Source organism: Mercenaria mercenaria, chromosome 15 (genome assembly GCF_021730395.1).
Source record: "Mercenaria mercenaria strain notata chromosome 15, MADL_Memer_1, whole genome shotgun sequence".
Lineage (NCBI taxonomy): Eukaryota > Metazoa > Mollusca > Bivalvia > Venerida > Veneridae > Mercenaria > Mercenaria mercenaria.
Window position 1 is genome coordinate 6,111,138 of NC_069375.1, and position 19,270 is coordinate 6,130,407.

General features: G+C 35.9%; 2 protein-coding genes across 3 annotated transcripts in view; one reads left to right on the top strand and one right to left on the bottom strand.

The window, feature by feature from the left end:
• Nucleotides 1-3,753, top strand: part of LOC123540424 (coiled-coil domain-containing protein 18-like) — a 56,113-nt gene extending 52,360 nt beyond the window's left edge. Inside the window, exon 32 of the mRNA XM_045325478.2 lies at nucleotides 2,870-3,753. Coding sequence (XP_045181413.2) covers nucleotides 2,870-2,969 — 100 coding nt within the window. The 3' untranslated portion in view covers nucleotides 2,970-3,753. The remainder of the gene's footprint in view (nucleotides 1-2,869) is intronic.
• Nucleotides 3,754-5,415: 1,662 nt separating this feature from the next.
• LOC123539868 (uncharacterized) lies at nucleotides 5,416-18,243 on the bottom strand. Of its 2 annotated transcripts, XM_053524443.1 has the most exons (13): nucleotides 18,138-18,243; nucleotides 17,914-17,949; nucleotides 14,538-15,125; nucleotides 13,534-14,255; nucleotides 13,262-13,334; nucleotides 12,580-12,760; nucleotides 12,518-12,543; nucleotides 9,824-10,411; nucleotides 8,827-9,542; nucleotides 8,550-8,622; nucleotides 7,992-8,198; nucleotides 7,039-7,174; nucleotides 5,416-5,685 (listed from the first exon to the last, which is right to left on the bottom strand). In XM_053524443.1, the coding sequence occupies exons 2-13, from the start codon at nucleotides 17,942-17,944 to the stop codon at nucleotides 5,502-5,504; spliced, it is 3,525 nt and encodes a 1,174-aa protein (XP_053380418.1). In that variant the 5' UTR covers nucleotides 17,945-17,949; nucleotides 18,138-18,243; the 3' UTR covers nucleotides 5,416-5,501. The 2 variants fall into 2 exon arrangements, with proteins under 2 accessions (XP_053380418.1, XP_045180619.2); XM_045324684.2 differs by having other exon boundaries at nucleotides 12,518-12,760.
• Nucleotides 18,244-19,270: the final 1,027 nt, after the last annotated feature.

The window sequence follows — 19,270 nt, forward strand, 5'->3', positions numbered from 1 at the left end:
ACTATTTGATAAACGACATTGTGTCTGAAATCATTAGTTCTCCACCTCTGATTCATTTGGGGAATTTGGCAGTTACTTGTGGAGAACAGGTTTGTACTGGTACAGAATCCAGGAACACTGGTTAGGTTAACTGCCCGCCGTTACATAACTGAAATACTGTTGAAAAACGGCGTAAAACCCAAAACAAACAAACAAAACAGGAGTTATCAGTTCCAGTTGGAGTTTTACATGTCATGAGAAATGATTTTCAGCATAGTTTTGGCCATTAATTTTTCATATTTTACCTTGTGTGGACAACTGCTCATATACAACTATGAGGAATTACACCAAACTTCATAAAAGTGACCATTGCCAAGTGTAGTTGTTCGTATTATTGGCTTGTTCCAGTTCAGTGTTTTTCAGCAGAGTTATGGCCAGTGATTCAGCAGATTTTTTAGGTTTTAGCCACCTTTCTTTTATAATAGTTGGGGATTACCACTAAACCTTACAGAAGTGATCAGTGCCAAGTTATTATGCATAATTATTGTCAGCATATTCTGGTTCACAGATTTTCATGGGAGTTATTGCCCTTAATTTGTAAAATGTTGTGATATTTTTGCAACTTTTCTTACACAATTGGACAGATTTCCACCAAACTTTACAGAAGTTATCCATGCCAGGCTTAGTTATACATAACTTCAGCATGTTCTGGTTCAGTGATTTTCAGCGAAGTTATGGCTCTTTTTTAGTCATATTTAAGAGTGTCTTCACTAATTGCTTTATACAGTTAGGCTGAATTTCACCAAACCTCAAGTAAGCAGTCTGAAGGGTAATTGTGCAAATTTTCGTCTTGTTCTAATAAGATGATTTTCAGCAGAGTCATGACCCTTGATTTGTTGATTTTTTGATCTGTGCTTCTTCTCATTATCATTTGAATGTTTTGGTACATCTAATGTTAACTTGTTATATTGTATCTGATGTAAAATAAGGCTCTGGGGGAGACATTGTTTTTGCCCTGTCCGTCCTTCCATCTGCCTGTCACACTTCATTTCTGATCAATAACTGGAGAGCCATTTGACCTAGAACTTTTAAACTGCATAGGGTGGCAGGGTTAATGGAGTAGACGACCCCAATTGTTTTTGGGGGTCACTGTTTGTCAAGGTCACAGGGACCTGAACATTGAAAACCATTTCCGATCAATAACTATAGAACCACTTGACCCAGATTGATGAAACTTCATAGCATGATTGGACATGCAGAGTAACTTGAGAACCATCTGACCTAGAACCTTCAAACTTATAGTGTGATAGCACTTCAAAGTAGGTGACCCTTATTGTACCCCCACAAAACGAAGTTTTGAGGGGTATATAGGAGCGAGCTTGTCGGTCTGTCGGTCCGTTGGTTTTCATGGTTTCCGGATGATATCTCATGAAAGGCTTGACGGATTTAAATAGTTTTTGGTACACAGGTGTAACATCAGAAAATAAAGATCAGGGTCAACTTTGGGGTCTGTAGTTCAAAGGTCAAGGTCACAGTAACCCTGAACAGTTAAACGGTTTCCAGATGATAACTTGAGAACGCTTGGACCTAGGATCATAAATTTTGGTACACAGGTGTAACATTATGAAATACAGGTCAAGTTCGACTTTGAGGTTAGTAGGTCAAAGCTCAAGGTGACAGTGACTCGGAACAGCTAAATGGTTTCCGGATGATAACTTGAGAACGCTTGGGTCTTGGATCATAATTTTTTGTACACAGGTGAAACATGATAAAGTACAGGTCAAGAACGACTTTGAGGTAAGTAGGTCAAAGGTCAAGGTCACAATGACACGAAACAGTTAAACGGTTTCTTGATAACTTGAGAACGCTTGGGCCTAGGATCATGAAAATTAATAGGGAGATTGTTTATGACCATCAGATGACCCCAAATGATTTTGAGGTCAGTGATCACAGGTCAAGGTCACAGTGACCTGGAACATTTAAAACGATTTTTGGACAATAACTTCAGAACGCTTTGGACTAGGCTCCCGAAACTTAATAGGGAGGTTGGCAATGACCAGCAGATGACTTTTATTGATTTTGAGTTCCAAAGGTCAAAGGTCAGAGTGACCCAGAACATTTAAACCTTTTCCGGACAATAACTTTAGAACGCTTGGGCCGAGGATCATGAAACTTCATAGGGATGTTGATCATGACCGACAGATGACCTGTATTGATTTTGAGGTCAGTAAGTCAAAGGTCAAGCAAGTTCTGCTTGACATTGGCTTAGTTCTGTGACAAGGCCATATTGTGGGGGTATAATTCGTCACTTCTGTGAAAGGTCAAGGTCACAAGGGCCATCTATCCGCCACACTTCATTTTTGACTTAGAACCTTCAAACTTCATAGGGTGATAGGACTTACAGAGTATATGGTTCCTATTATTTTTGGGGTTACTAGATTAAAGGTCAAGGCCACAGGGGCCTGAACATGGAAAATTGTTTCTAATCAATAACTTAAAAACCACTTGACCCAGAATGTTGAAACTTCATAGGATTATTGGACATACTGAGTAAATGACCCGTATTGATTTTGGGGTCACTCGATCAGAGGTCAAGGTCATAGGGTCCTGACCATGGAAAACGGTTTCTGATCAATGACTTAAAAACTACTAGGCCCAGAATGTTTAAACTTCATTGGATGATTGGACGTGCCAAGTAGATGATCGCTATTGCAGCCAACCATCAGTGTCTTTTTGATTTTCGCTCCTTTCCCCTATTGACTTCTGGCCTATTACAACTGTGCAATGGGGGAGACATGCACTTTTCTACAAAAGCATCTCTAGTTTAGGTTAGTTGGTAATCTTGAAATTTCTAGAAAAAAAAACTATGTGTTATAATATATGTTTTCAGTATGAGAGAATTGCATAAGAGATTGAGGGCCAATGAACTACGTCAACAGGACATTGATCGACAGTTACAGCATCTGGAAGATGAAGATATAAATACCTGATAGTTGTGAATTTAGTTCCATGAAAATCGTTACATTTTTAAGGATTGCTTTTTTGATCTGGTCATTGTGGCAGTGTAGACTGTAGACTTGGTCAGATGTAATAAAGTTTTCCTCCATTTTCATACATCGCGAGATAGATAGATGCCACAAATTTCGCCATGTTTTTAATGCATTTATTAATTATTTAGTTCCAAAATTTGTAAATGTTAAATAGTGTATGTTTTAAATCCAAAGTGTTTTGTAAAATTATAATGTAATATGTAATGGAACACTTAGTTATAAGTAATTAATGTCGGTCATTTACAGTTGAATATATATTAAGCCAATACTGTTTACTGCTGTTTTTACTGTTATAGTATTGATAGTACTGGACTGTTTGCTGAAACTGTAGAATTGCTTGTCTGACACCTGTTTGGAAAATAATTAAATACCTTTTTTGTTACAGTAAGTTACAGTAACTGTTCTTTCTAAGCTTTGTAAATCTCTTTCGTTAAATTATCAATAATTTCAAATGATATTATTGTCATGAGTGTTGCTATGGAAACCACAAAGCATATGCTGAAAAAAGATGTCTGCTCTAAATGATTTTGAATGCAGTAGGAAATAAAGAACATGTTTTCTTGAATCTTGAATAGTTTTCAAGAATATGTACCTCATCAAGAACGTACGTCGGTTTTGTAATTTCGTCTGTGATAGCTTTATGTTTGTCCTTTATAGATTTCTGTGTTAAGGTTAATAAAATCATATGTCTCGAAGTGAAAGTCAAATATAAATTTTTTTTATATTTTGCTTTGTTTTATTTTATCTGTACACATACTTTTGATAATATAATGTTTTGATAGCCCATTCATTCGTTCAATAAAGATCATTGTGAGTGAATCATTCACTGAAGGTAAATGTGAAAGTACAGCATTACTTTGACTAAAATAAAACGACTTACACCAAAAATATAGAAAAACTGATCACATTGTTTTAGTTCACTTTTTGAACACTGAATCCGGCAGCATTCTTGATAAATTGATAAATTCTTACAAAAATGTCCTCTGCTGTTTGTACCGCATATGTTTATCATGTACCCATTTGAAGAAGAGGGCGTATATTGGTTTGCTTATTGTCATTCAGTGTTTCTTTTACGGTCAGTAGATCATTTGGTTTCCGATCTTGCTCTCACGATGCTCAAACTTCATCGTATGAATTTCGGTGGTCAGAAGAAACATTCCCGTTGTAAGATTTTTTTAATTTCTAAAAAAAGTTTACAAATGTTTTCATGTCCAAGAATTTAACACTGCAAAAATACATTTTTGCGGTAATTAATAAAATAAATATCTTAAATATTCTGAAAGTTTCTGCCCCTGATGACCTCTGGAACGAAATCTAGATCAAGCAAAAAGCTGAAATTCATAAACAAGCCTGTTGCGGATTTGCTGAAACAAACATTTGATAGAGTATTAATATTATTAGTCTCATACTAGTAATGGTTTGCCACATCCCCGTCCGTCAGTACGTTTGTCACACAGTGAGTTCCTGATATAATTCTGTAAGGACAAGATATTTTTTCACGAAACATGGTACAAGTTTAAATAGCTATACAAATAATACACATGTCCAATTACAATTTCCATTCTATTTCATAGCTATAGCAACAAATCCAGAAAATGTGACCCCTAAAAACTGATCCTGCGATAACTTATAAAGTACAAGATATTATTTCATGAAATTTGGTAAATAGGTAGACGATATTGTGGAGAACAGGCCCCGTGTTCACAAAACATTTTCAGTCTCAGTTGAGTTTGATAATGAAACTTTATTTGTCATTTATATCTAAATAGAATGTTTAAAACAAAATTTTAAGTTAACTCTTTTCAAGTGGCTATTCAGTATTGATGGTCAGTCTCAGTTGGAATTTAACCTTGAAGTTTTAATAAAATTGATATTAAAATTTCCAACTCAAACTCAGCTGAGTCCGAAAAATGTTTTGTGAACACGGGGCCAGGAACGCCGATTCAATATGTTAGTCACGAATGGTGGATTCTGATATAACTAAAAAGTACATGAGATTTTTTTTTCACGAAACCATGGACATAGAAAGTAATATGTAGACTATACAGGTCATTTTATTTTGTCTTTGTCCATCTGTCATCTGTTCATCCGTCAGTTACAAAAGACAGATTGTTTTTAATTTTAAATATGCAAGGAATTCTGTAATAAATACTGAAATAGAGATGGTAGGTATTTTGGAGAAATACAGGCTTCCAAATTAAGTGTGATCCCAGTGGCAGCAAGTATCACCAAAGCATTTCCAATAGGGGATTATTTTTGCTCAGTAATAATATATTCTATCTTAGTGGAGTTTTTTTATGGCAATTTCAGTAAAGGATAACGGAGTAGAGCATGCCTAAGTTCAACTCGGCGAATGTTACCAGAAAGCTTGTATAACAATAATAACCCACTGAAAATTTCTTTAATAGCGAATGGTTTTCAACATAATAATTCAAATACAATTATACAAATACTGACTGTACAGTGTCGTGATTACACGGGTTTGTACAAGGTGTCGTCTGATGGATGCAGTGGGTTGTTACAGTTGTCTTTAATACAGCAAAATGTGCACTGGAAGTCGAGTCGCTGTTCGTCATTATCGCTCAGTTTTCGACATTTGTCGTTGTCCGAGGACCCTAGAAACCATTCACGGTAACAAGTGTCAAAACTACCACACCTGTGAAATGAAGTGAAACATATTTTTAACATTTTTAGCCTGGTTATAGACGCTGTATTATCACACAATAACATTTTCATAAACTTAACAGTGCATCAAAATTACAAAAAAAAAAAAAAAAATACAATTGTTATTTTTCAGTATTCCGAGTTTAAGACTCGGTGTTGTGCTACTAAATAATATGCTTTACAGTATTAAAAAAAATATTGTACTATTTTATTGACCTGTCAAAACATGTTTCTGGCTTTCATGACAATCTTACTAAGGCGTGAACAGAATATAATGAAAGCCGGGAACATATTTTGACAGGTCAAATAAATTGTACAATACTTGATGTCAATAAAACGCCCTTCGGGGGCATAAAAATAAATAAATAAAAAAAAAAACGTTATGTATGCAAACACAGCTACATTTAGACCTCTATTTGAAGGCCAGGTTGGAATATCTAGCGGTATACTTTTTGGTGTCGCGGAGGAAAGTTTTCGCAGACTTGGTAACGGATTTGTGTGCTAAGAGTCGCGGGTTTCAGGACGATTTGTATGCATTTCTTTGTGTGACCGGCACCCCTAAGCGTGCTGTTGAAATATAGTAGGTATCTTGAAAGTGAGCATGATCAATGGAACACATAAGAAATCATTTTTCGAAGTACAGGAAAACTATCCATGAGTTTTTATTTAGCAATGGACTTATCCATTTAAAATAATGCGAGGTATATGGATTCTTGTAATTCGGTAGTGTAGTGGTTAGGTAGTCCTTAGCCCGTCATCTTGGCTATCCCTCCTCTCATTCTGATCACAGTGTACATTGAGTTTATATACGAGAACACAGGAAAACTACGCAGACATATTATTCAACTTCTGTCAACTTAGTAATTAAACTTAAATAATTCACGGATGTTTAAAACCCCCAGGCTACAGAAGATTTGACAATCTTGAAATGTACAGTTTCTGTATAATTTGTAAAATCTTAAATCTCTGAAAGAAATATCCAAATTAAAAAACAAGATCTAATCATAACACTACTGATTCCATCCTTACTGGCCACTACGTTACCATCCGTCATTCTTGCTAAATTACAGACAAAATGTTAAAACACGAGCCAGACGGATTTAATTCATTGAGAAGTTGAAAGGTTCTGCAGACTGGATTAAACATATAAGATGTTTATGTAGAGATGGAAGATGTTCTGATTAATTCATTCCAAAATTATTCTTTATGGCTGTGCACCCAGTTGGAAAACCTTTTTGCGCCAAATTAGACAGTTCTTTTAATGCAGTAACATCAGCTTCTTGCTATTCTTATTTTCCAGGAAGTGAAAATTTTACAATCGAAAATATAAACGATCAAATCTTACGCTCTGTCGACTGCTTTAGTTCCATCTTTGTGGTTTTTAATAGTATTAATGCAGTAGTTGTTTGGTGGAGGACATGGGGTAGGGGCATACAGCTTTTCACAGAGAAACTTTGGACCGGCACACACTGCACATGTAGCTGAAATAAACAGTTTTTAAATGATTGAATATTTGCTTATTGTAATTATGGACTTGATGTGAGTATGGACTTCATTTTGTAAGTCAAGTCAAAAGAATGTAAGGTTTTCATTTTGTGCGTAACTGGGTTTGAACTGCAATTGGCGCGTATGTGAGTTATAGGGCTATGTTTTGCGCAACAGGCTAAAGAACGAATATGAGGGCTGAATTTTTGCTCTTCAGGATAAAACACACACACACACACACCCCACGACCCCATTTCGCCCTTTACAATTTACTTCCCCTCCATCAATATTTAGCATAAATTTATATGTAATTGTTGGATGTTTGAGGCAACCCGTCTGAAATATTTTTTACCATTACAGCTTCTTTTTGTTGTGGGCCTACTATGCAAATGCGTGGCTCTGAGGCTGTGGTTTTTGATGCTCTGTGCTTCCGAGAAATCTATCCTTACCTATTATCTTATATATCCGCGTTCCGTGACAGAGAGTAAACGTATCACAGTCCCGTAACATATCATTTAAACGCAAACGGTAGTGAATTGTGATCAAACAACTATGACATTCCCGCACATTTCATTGATATTTTAATAAAATTGACGGACAATGTATTACTTCCAGCTTCTAACACGCTTTGTGCTAGAACAGCGTTACCGGCATTGTGCAGATAAAATTCGAAAAAAAAAATCATGAACTATCCTTACATTACTGATTACTTTAATCATAGTCTTCCAAATTGTTCAGTGATCAATCAAAATATATTCAAACAAGTAATTCGGGATCCAATAGTTTACAAAATAGCGAGTATGCAAATCTTACTTGTAGTTGGTGGTAATGTTTTCGGCGGAGGGCTGGTTGATGCAGCAAGTGTTGTACTCGGTACTCTTGCTTTCGTTGTTGTTACAGAAACTGTTGTTGGCGGTTGAGTTGTCATTTTTGCTGATAGTTTTGTAATTACTGATGCTATTGTTACTTGTGTTGATGCTGTGTTGGTCACTTTCAATGTTGTAACATTGGTTACTTGACCTGTATGTTTTTCATTTACAATGTATTTGATATATGCCTATCACATTTATTATTATTACTATTATTTTTCGTACAGAAGATTTGAACCCCTGTTTACATGGCGGGAAAAATCCATTTCATGAAACTTCTTTTTTTTCAATACACACATACAGGTTCAATTTTTTAAACTATGATATTCTTGAAATCTGTGACATTTTTGTTTCCAAATTGTGCGATATTGAAACCTAGCTGTTTGCAAGTAAATCATTTTCACAACCATATCTACTACACTTTTTATCTATTTAGCTGAATATAAGGAAGTATTATTCTTCTTTTAACAGATAAATCTGAACGGAAATACTGAATACGTACCAATGTTGCTTGGCTCTATCTTTCCCCCACAGTCTATACCATGAACTGGTACTCTGGTAGCAGGTGTACAATTCTGTAAGTAATTATAGAATCAATTAGTTTTAGTTATACTTACAAATATATAGAAATGATAGAAACATTTACAATGAAACAAAGTCAACACTGTTCTAAGGAAATCTTACTTTTACAATTAGTTTGCCTTTCAAAACGACTGATATATAAACTCCATTAAATACCAACGTGACAGTAAAAAACAAGAAAAAAAGATAAGACTTACAGAGTATAAGATTGCAGTTCTCATTCCTGTAGGGAATCCATACGACTCGTGGTAGGCATGACCGTACAGGTAGCCTCCAAAAGTTGAAAACGGATGTCGCACAGTATGTACTCCATGGGACAGCGTTACGTGGGACCCGACCAAGTCTGTACCTTGTATATCCTTCCAGTTGGTGTTTGGGAAAGGCTTACCATCTAAAACGAGTCCCTGTATATCAGATTTCTTAGTGACAATCATGAATTCGTTCTTGTACCGAAATGATTGATCGTTTCCGTATTCTGGATGTGTATATTCAGGTGTGGCAAAAGTGCATTCAGATCCAAATTGTTCGTTCGGGGTAATCATCATCATGGATGGATCGGTAAGCTCTAACTGGTTTATTTGACTCTTTACAAACTGTGCGATCATAATAGGCTTTGTCGATGTTATATAGCTGTATTGGTCGGACGGTAATTCAAACGTTGTAACACCTCCTTTATTTAAGTTTATAAGTGTTTTTCTAGGAACGTTGATTACAGTATTGTCTTCCCTAGCGACCGCTTTAAAAATATCACCGATCGTTCTTCCTGGTACAGGAGCAGTAACGAAATATTGACCCCATCTGTCAGACGATATCAACTGCTCTACAAGATGGTCCTGGAAAACACCTTTGCCGACATTTGTCTTCACGTTACCGCTAAATACTGCTACAGGATTGTTAGTCTCTATATGAGCACCTTAAAGAGCGAAGCACGCTAAATTTATAGTTAAACACATGTGTCAGTTTGTACGAAGTTCCTTTAGAGTCTCAGGCTGCATCTAAGTAACCAAGCAGACCCGATCGAGAGATAGTGAAATGTGCACACATTTTTACCGGTTTTAGCGGAAATGTACAATTAGAATTGATAAAACTTATAAATATCTGATTATTTTGAAATTTGAATGACATCTTATCAATACTTTAGATACAAATGCTAACTATTTATAATGGCTTAAATGCTGAAATAAGGATATTCACCAGTGAGATCACCACTGCTTTGTAGTTGAACAGTATCATACTTCTGCACGATAATGTTGATAACATCTCCAGCATGGTACGTTATCCCATTGAACAACACATCTACATTTCCATGACCGACCGGTAACGTGACTCTGACATCGGTTGAATCAACCGTACTTACTATACCGAGTTGTGTTTTGACGGATGCAGGACTATATGCCATTGCGTAATAATCGGTGCCAAGAGCATCGACTGGTAATGCAAGATATACATCGTTTGACAATGTTTGTTTGTTAGCGCCGTAACACGCAATTTCTGCATCTGCTTTAATAAGAATCGATTTCGAGGAAACACAACTGCCGGTCATTTGTAGCTCTGAATCAACTAAAGTCTTTTGAACTTGGCCGACTTTCAACGTAAATGTCTCTTCAACTCTCGGAGAAGTCCACTTAGGCGAATAAACTTGAACATTTACTGGCTTCTTCTCTTGTGAAGTGCAGTACAGCTCCAGAGGGACATCTTTACCGCCTAATTTCAGATTTTCGATAAACATTAAAACAAATTCGCGGCCAGTGTTATCTGGTGGAGTAATCGAAGCGGCTGACTCTGAAATTACATTTTGGGCATGATCCATTTGTTTGATTGAACAGGTTTACAGAATATTGCATTATTCGAACAGGATACATTCAGAAAGCTACCTTGAACGCCCTAGTCGTAGATTTCTCGGAAGCACAGAGCACAATAAACACAGCCTCAGAGCCATGTATTTGCAGTTTAGGCCCACAACAAAAAGAATCTGTAACTAAAAATCCCTAGTAGGGTTGGAAGCACATTTACGGATATTTGATGCGATTAATCATTTGACTTTCATGCATAAGTATTGGAAATTGGTACTCTAAACCATATTATACCCTTCTTTGTCTACATACAGCAGTCATCTCGGATTGTTTGCAGTTAAAATTTGGGAAGTGACGCTAAAGCTCATGTGAACGAATTATTTCCCCGCCATTTCATATTTGTGTAAAGAAGAAAATGTTTGAGATGTCATTACCTGACAGCGCACCAGAATATTCGAAGAACTGATGAAGTGTTTGGTCAAAATATTACCAGAGATTTTTAGACAAGAGAAAATTATAGATGTACAATGTACCTATATTTGTGGATTTGGATAGGTCTTGTTCAAGCGTGTTTAAAATTTAAAAGGCATATATCAAACAGGTTAAACAAAATATGTAATGGTATGCGAAACTAATGTCTATGTCAAAAAAGGCCACAATTAAGCTATCCTTGTACTAGTTATGTAGTCTTGCCTATATGCAAACTATGATGGTAAACGAGTGGTCAAAGTTTCAAAGCCATATCACGAACAAGTTACACGTACAAAATATTGACTGGTATGAAAAATTGAACTGATTTCCAAGTCCAAACAGGGCCATAATTCAGCCAAAATAGTTGTCAGAGTTATGTACTCTTGTCTACAGATGAAGATTAACAAGTATTCAAAGTTTCAAAGCCACATGTCACATAGATTTGACAAAACATTGGCTTGCACGAAAACTGAACCAAATTCCAAGTCCAAAAAGGGCCATTATTCCGTGAAAATAGTTGACTGAGTTATGTACTATTGCCTACAGATAGAGACTGTTATAATAAACAAGTGATAAAAGTTTCAAGTCCATATATTAAATAATTTACACAAAATAGAAACTGGTACAAAAATATTTAACCAAGATTTGTTTAAAGGGCCATTATTCAACCAGTTATGCACTCTTGCCTCAAACTGGACATGGTGATGGTACACAAGTGTTGAAGTTTTCAAAGCTTTATCTCAAAACGTTTTGTCAAAATATGGACTGGTACGAAAAATTCTCCCAAGGTTTGACGCTGACGCTGTGGTGAGTAGGATAGCTCTAATTATTGTTCGAATAGCTGAAATTAACAAATTTTGAATAATTGAATATTAAATTGTTGTAAGTATAGACTTGATGTGGACTTCACTTTGTGAGTAAAGCCCAAAGAGGGTAAGGGTTTCACTTTGCGCGTAACGATAGAAAAAGGTGGGTTAGGACTGCAATTGGCGCGTATGTGAGTTATAGGGCTAAGTTTTACGCGCCAGGCTGAAGAACGAATGTAAGGGCTGAATTTTTGCTCTTCGGGATAAAAGGTGAGTAAGAATGTCTCTTCAGAAAATTCAAATCTAGAAGTCTCTTAAATGGAAGAAAACAATAGCAGGCTCGGTTTGATAATTCTTCATGTCACGAATTTATAAACATTCTAGTGTAAAACTGCCGCTTTTGTCGTATTGAGGACGTGATAAAACAGGAGAGTAGGCGTGTGTTAACAGAAACACAATTTGTTTTATATATCCGCATTCCGTGACAGAGAGTAAACAAATCACAGTTCCGTAACATATAATTTAAATGTAAACTGAAGTTACATGTGATCAAACAACTGTGACATTCCCGCACATTTCATTGACATTTCAATAAAGTTGACGGACAATGTATCGCTTTCAGCGTCTAACACGCTTTGTGCTAGAAAAGTGTTACCGGCATTCTGCAATGTTATAATACGAAGTAAACATGCCTTAGTTTTACACTACTGATTACTTTAATCATAGTCTTCCACAATTTTCAGTTATCAATCAAAATATATTCAGACAAGTAATTCGGGATCGAAGAGTTTACAAAATAGCGAGTATGCAAATCTTACTTGTAGTTGGTGATAATGTATTCGGCGCAGGGCCGGTTGATGCAACAAGTGTTGTACTCGGTGCAGGGCCGGTTGATGCAGCAAGTATTGTACTCGGTGCACCTGCTTTCGTTGTTGTTGCAGTAACTGTTGTTAGCGGTTGAATTGTTACATGTGTTGATATTTTTGTAGTTACTGATGCTGTTGCTACTTGTGTTGATGCTGTGTTGGTCGCTTGCGATATTGTTACATTCGTTACTTGACCTGTTTGTTTTTCATTTACAATGTATTTGATATATGCCTATCACAATTACACGATTTATACGGAGGATCACCGTTTCCCTGTAGACTTCTATTATAACAGTACTGCGTGGACGGCGATTCTTCTGTCTAATTATATTGCTTTTTTCAACAGCCATCTCAGTTTCACCAAACAAACGGACGAACACACATATGAACATTGATATTGTATTTACATATTTTTCGCACAAAATATTTGACCCTCTAATTACATGGCGGGAAAAATCCATTTCATGAAACTTCTTTTTTAATACACACTAAATGGTTCAATTTTTTAAACTTCAGTATTCTTGAAATCTATGACATTTTGTTTCCAAATTGTGCGATATTTAAAACTAGCTGTTTGCAAGTAAATCATTTTCACAACCATATCAACTACATTTTTTTTTATCTAGTTGGCAGAATATAAAGAAGTGTTATTCTTTTTATTACAGATATATCTGAACGGAAGTACTGAATACGTACCAATGTTACTTGGCTCTATCTTTCCCCCACAGTCTATACCATGAACTGGTACACTGGTAGTAGGTGTACAATTCTGTAAGTAATTATAGATTCAATTAAATTTTAGTTATACTTACAAATATATGGAACTGATAGAAACATTTACAATAAAACAAATTCAACACTGTTTTAAGGAAATCTTACTTTTACAATTAGTTTGCCTTTCAAAACGATTGCTATATAAACTCCATTAAATACCAAATAGTAAAAACATGAAAAATGATAAGACTTACATAGTATAAAATTGCAGTTCTCATTCCTGTAGGGAAACCATAAGACTCGTGGTAGGCATGACCGTACAGGTAGCCGCCAAAAGTTGAAAACGGATATGAATGTCGCACAGTATGTACTCCGTGGGACAGCGTTACGTAGGACCCTACCAAATCTGTACCTTGTATATCCGTCCAGTTGGTGTTTGGGAAAGGCCTACCATCTAAAACGAGTCCCTGTATATCAGATTTCTTAGTGACAATCATGAATTCGTTCTTGTACCGAAATGATTGATCGTTTCCGTATTCTGGATGTGTATATTCAGGTGTGGCAAAAGTGCATTCAGATCCAAATTGTTCGTTCGGGGTAATCATCATCATGGATGGATCGGCGTCCACTGACTGGTTTTGTTGACTCTTTACGAACTGTGCGATCATGATTGGCTTTGTCGATGTAATATAGCTGTATTGGCCAGACGGTAATTCAAACGTTGTAACACCTCCTTTATTTAAGTTTATTAATGTTTTTCTAGGAACGTTGATTACAGTATTGTCTTCCCTAGCGACCGCTTTAAAAACATCACCGACCATTCTTCCTGGAATAGGAGCAGTAACGAAATTTTGACCCCATCTGTCAGACGATATTAGCTGTTCTACAAGATGGTCCTCGAAATCACCTTTGCCGACATTTGTCTTCACGTTACCGCTAAATACTGCTACAGGATTGTTACTCTGTATATGAGCACCTTAAAGAGCGAAGTACATTAAAATTATAGTTAAACATATGTGTCAGTTTGTACGAAGTTCCTTTAGAGTCATAGGGTGCATCCAAATAAACAAGCAGACCTGATCGAGAGATAGTGAAATGTGCACACATTTTCACCGGTTTAAGCGGAAATGTACTATTAGAATTGATAAAATTTATAAAAAAAAAACTGATTATTTTGAAATTTGAAAGACATCTTATCAATTTATTTAGATATAGATAATATTTATTATGACTTAAAAGTTGAAATAAGTATATTCACCAGTGAGATCACCACTGCTTTGTAGTTGAACAGTATTATACTTTTGCACACGTATGTTGATAATATCTCCAGCATGGTACGTTATCCCTTTGAACGACACATCTACATTTCCATGACCGATCGGTAACGTGACTTTGACATTGGTTGAATCAACCGTACTTACTATACCGAGTTGTGTTTTGACGAGTGCAGGGCTATATGCCATTGCGTAATAATCGGTGCCAAGAGCATCGACTGGTAATGCAAGAAATACATCGTTTGACAATGTTTGCTTGTTAGCGCCGTAACACGCAATTTCTGCATCTGCTTTGATAAGAATCGATTTCGAGGAAACACAACTGCCGATCATTTGTAGCTCTGAATCAACTAAAGTCTTATGAACTTGGCCGACTTTCAACGTAAATCTCTTTTCAACTCTCGGAGAATTCCACTTAGGCGAATAAACATGAACATTTACTGGCTTCTCCTCTTGTGTAGTGCAGTACAGCTCCAGAGGGACATCTTTACCGCCTAATTTCAGATTTTCGATAAACATTAAAACAAATTCGCGGCCAGTGTTATCTGGTGGTGTGAACGAAGCGGCTGACGCTGAAATTAAGTTTTGGACATGATCCTAAACGGATTTACAAAAATACGAGGCAAAATCTGAACCGACCAAGATAATAAAAGTTTGAGAAATTTAATAAAAGTTTCCTCTAGTGGTTTGTAATATAAACACATGTCTACAAGATTGAAAAATTATCTCAATGCTATACAAATTAAGCTTTAAGTTAAATGACAGTGACATTAACATTAGAGTATTCTTTGGAAGCATAGGACGCAAACACAAGACAAACAAAGCGATGAATGTCTCGGTTTGAATGAGTCTGTTCATAAAAGGTAATGTAATATGCAACAACGAAATGTGGCACCGTTAAATGTCGCAACACCGCTAAATGTCGCAAGCTTGACGTGAAATGTTGCAACCACAACTAAATGTAGCAAAATCATCTGCCGCTATATGTCGCATATTTAACACTAAATGTCGCAAGAATTTGTCCGCCGTTATAAGTCGCAACAGCAGCGCTAAATGTCGCAATGCCTATTCAAAACTGAGACATATATTAACAATTCACTGTGTATTCTTCTTCAAAGTTTACTTTATGAAATAAACTTGACTTAAAGCCCGACAGAAATCTTGTGTACTTTTCTGAGGTCAGCAGACTAAACATGTTATACAAATAATCATAATAACGACCTCAACTCTATAATTCAAACAATGAAATAAAACCCATAACCAGTTGATAGGAAATCATTCGTTTTTTTTTTTGCTACTGCACAGCACAGGAACAGTGTTAGGTTAATTTGGTGCGGTTGTATGATTAGTAATACGAACAGGTTTAAGACTCGCGTGTGTATGCCTTTATTATGATGGCCCTAGATTGATCACCTGAGTTTCGAAGCTTAAAGAGATGTAAAAAATTAGTGTCCACTGGTGGCCATGTTTTTGTATAAATCAAACACTCCTAGTTAAATGTTCACATAATATTTTTAATGCAAAGACATATTGAAAATGTAAGCCATGTTCAATTAATAACTGCGGCTGACCATGTATTCTGAAATCGAACAAAGTATTTAGACAAGAAAATATACAAAGAATCCTATTTACCGGTTTTTGGTAGAAAGACATGTTCTGTCAAATTATTTGTTTGAAATTGCTTGTTCGATTTTAGAATAATTACAAACAATACTTGTTCTTTGTATGTTGTTAATGGTATTTTGTTATGTTAAACAGCTTGACTTTATGACCGTAACTTATTTTTTCTATATGTTTTGTCAAAACAGTTTATTGCAAATGATTCGTCATTCAACCAGTCTACTTAGACTGTCCACGCTACAGGATTTGTGAGAAAAATATGACCGCTGGTGGCTCCGGCTTGCTTGAACATATGTTATAATATTGCTTTAACATATGTTATAATATATGTCTGAGCTGTGAAACTCGAGTAATTGATCTAGAAAGCAACAACAACAATTCAGAAACAAGTGCAAAACTGTTGAAATTTCATTGTCACGGTTAAGGTGTCGAAAATGTAACACAACGAACTATAGAGTCTACACATATGATCTCAGATGTTTTATATTTAAAATATATCTTACCACAGAAAATTTCTCCGGAGAGCAATGAATGGAATAAAAAGTAATAAGAACAGTAATTGGATACCTTCACTCAGTCAACCATATATTCCCATACATATTCCCCATTCAAATATCGGTATTTGGTAAAAAGAATTCTAGCATATGTTACAAAATTCTAATGTCATCAGCCGAATCGTATGTCGAATGTCGTGTCGCATTTTTGTGCTTCGTGTTGTGTGACCGACGTACGACATGGGATACAACGCGCGACATTACGAAACGAGGCCCAACACGACTCTTGACAAAGATACGACGGGCGACACGACTTTGGCCTACTATCGCTTAAGATGAACAGGACTCAATTGGATTCTGTAGTTTAGACCTATAATAATTTAAGTACCATGGCGGGTACTGTGTCGAGGCTCAAACCTTTAAATATCAAATCAATTACGTAGGTTTGGCAACATTGAAAAAAACAAACATGCAGTGCAGAACAGTACGATATTTCTAAGTCCTTCCCATAGTTCACACAATGCATACTCTGGCCTGCAAGCACACACCTTATCTTATCTCAGGTTCAAAATTATTGAAGGCAATATCCAAGTTGTGATGACTCTTGAACTTACCTTAGTTATTTCTTTTTGTTATTTGCTGTGCGACATATAGCGTTGGCGTAGCGACATATAACGGTGTACGTTAGCGTTAAAGGTGCGACATGTAGCGGCTGATGATTTTGCAACATTTAGCGATGGTTGCGACATTTCACGTCAACCTTGCGACAATTAACGGTGATTGCGACAATTAACGGTGGTGCGACATTTAGTGGTAGTGCGACATTTAACGGTGGTGCGACATTTAGCGGTGCCACAATCATGCTCTATTGTACCGACGTTAGAACTCTGTTATACAGAAACATTTAATGGACACTATGATCCCAGAGTGATATCTGCCATACTGGTAATCATAAAATTATTTTTGTTGGCAACGCCTGCTTTGAAATAGAATATGCACACAAAATATTTGTTAGAAAAAAGAAAAAAAAGAAAGAAAGAAAGAACTGGAAGAAAAGCACCCTATCATAAGGCAGAGGAGCTTAATGCGCATGTCATTTTAATGATCCATGTATTAGAACGTGTTTTCCAGCAGTAAGTCTTTAATGCAGCAACTACATCAACCTGGTGTACTTTCATCAACTGATTTGTATAACAAAACCACAAAAAAAAAAAAAAAAAAAAAAAGATGAAAACGTAGGTCTTACCTATCCAGACTAAAATTTGAAGAAACTTCATGGTGGCTGAAATGTAATTGTTTTGATATCTATGAGAGCAAAATACAAAATGTAGACATATTTTAACTGACAATAAAAGTTTTGAAATAATGTTAGGATTTGTTCTCATTGTAATAAAAATATATTTAATCTAGGCAGGTATTCAATTTTTAAAAATGGACATTTAAGATATTATAAGCGAGTAGAAAACTTACCTCATTCGTTGCAAACCGCACTTGCGAGTATTAAATCTTAAATCTTATCACGGAAATGATAATAATGTCCTAGAAATTGTCCAATACCGGCGCAGTGAAAAAAATGGCAGTGTTAACAAGCACGTATACCAATAAAATCTATTGTTCTTTCTAACCAGATTTTTGTAGAAAACCAGTTATTAGATTGGGATATGTCGTCGGGCGGGCCGTCGGGTTTCGGGCGTCAAACTTGGTTTCCGCAGAATAACTTTAGTTTGGAACAAGCTATAGACACCAAAATTAGTCTTTAGATCGATGGTGAGGAGACGAGGATTTGGATTGCTTTTGGGGTCACTTGGGTCAAGGTCAAGGTCAAGGTCGCTGTTGCTAAAAATAGAAAAATTGGTTTCTGCACAATAACTTTAGTTTGCATAATTATTTAATCTTCACACACGGTGGCGCAGTGGGCTAGAGCGTTGGGCCAAAAGCTACTTTTTAGTCAGTAGGACGGAAGGGCGTAGGTTCAAATCCTACTGAGATCTAAATTTGTATTTCTTCTTTTTCTTTTTTTGTGATAAAAAGGTCATGGTCAAGGTCACAGTTACTAAAAATAGATTTTTTTCTCTAAAGGGGATTTTTTTTCTCAGTGTGATCATCAAAAAGGTGGTTTCCGCTTTATAATTTTAGTTTGGACTTACATGTACTTACTGCCACTAAACTCTGTCTAAAGCAAGGTTATCTGACAAATTAGGTTTAAGTGATATCTGGGGTGACTGTTACTAAAAATAGAAAAATGGCTTCCAATCAATATCTTTAGTTTGGGTACACTTATTGGCAGTATACTTGGTGTGTAGATAGCTTTTATCAAACACAAAAGGTTGGGAATGTATTTGAGGTCACTTGGATCAGGGTCAAGGTTATTGTAGCCAAAAATAGAAAAATGGGGTCATATTTGCAATAATATATATATATATATATATATATATATATATTTTTTTTTTTTTTTTTTTTTTTTTTTTTTTTTTGCTGTGGAATGGAAGGGTGCACTGAGATCCCAATTTGTTTTATTTTTGTTTTTGTTTTGGTGACAAAAAGGTCATTTTAATGCCATTGGATAACTAAAAATAGAAAAATATGATCATAGTTATAACAAA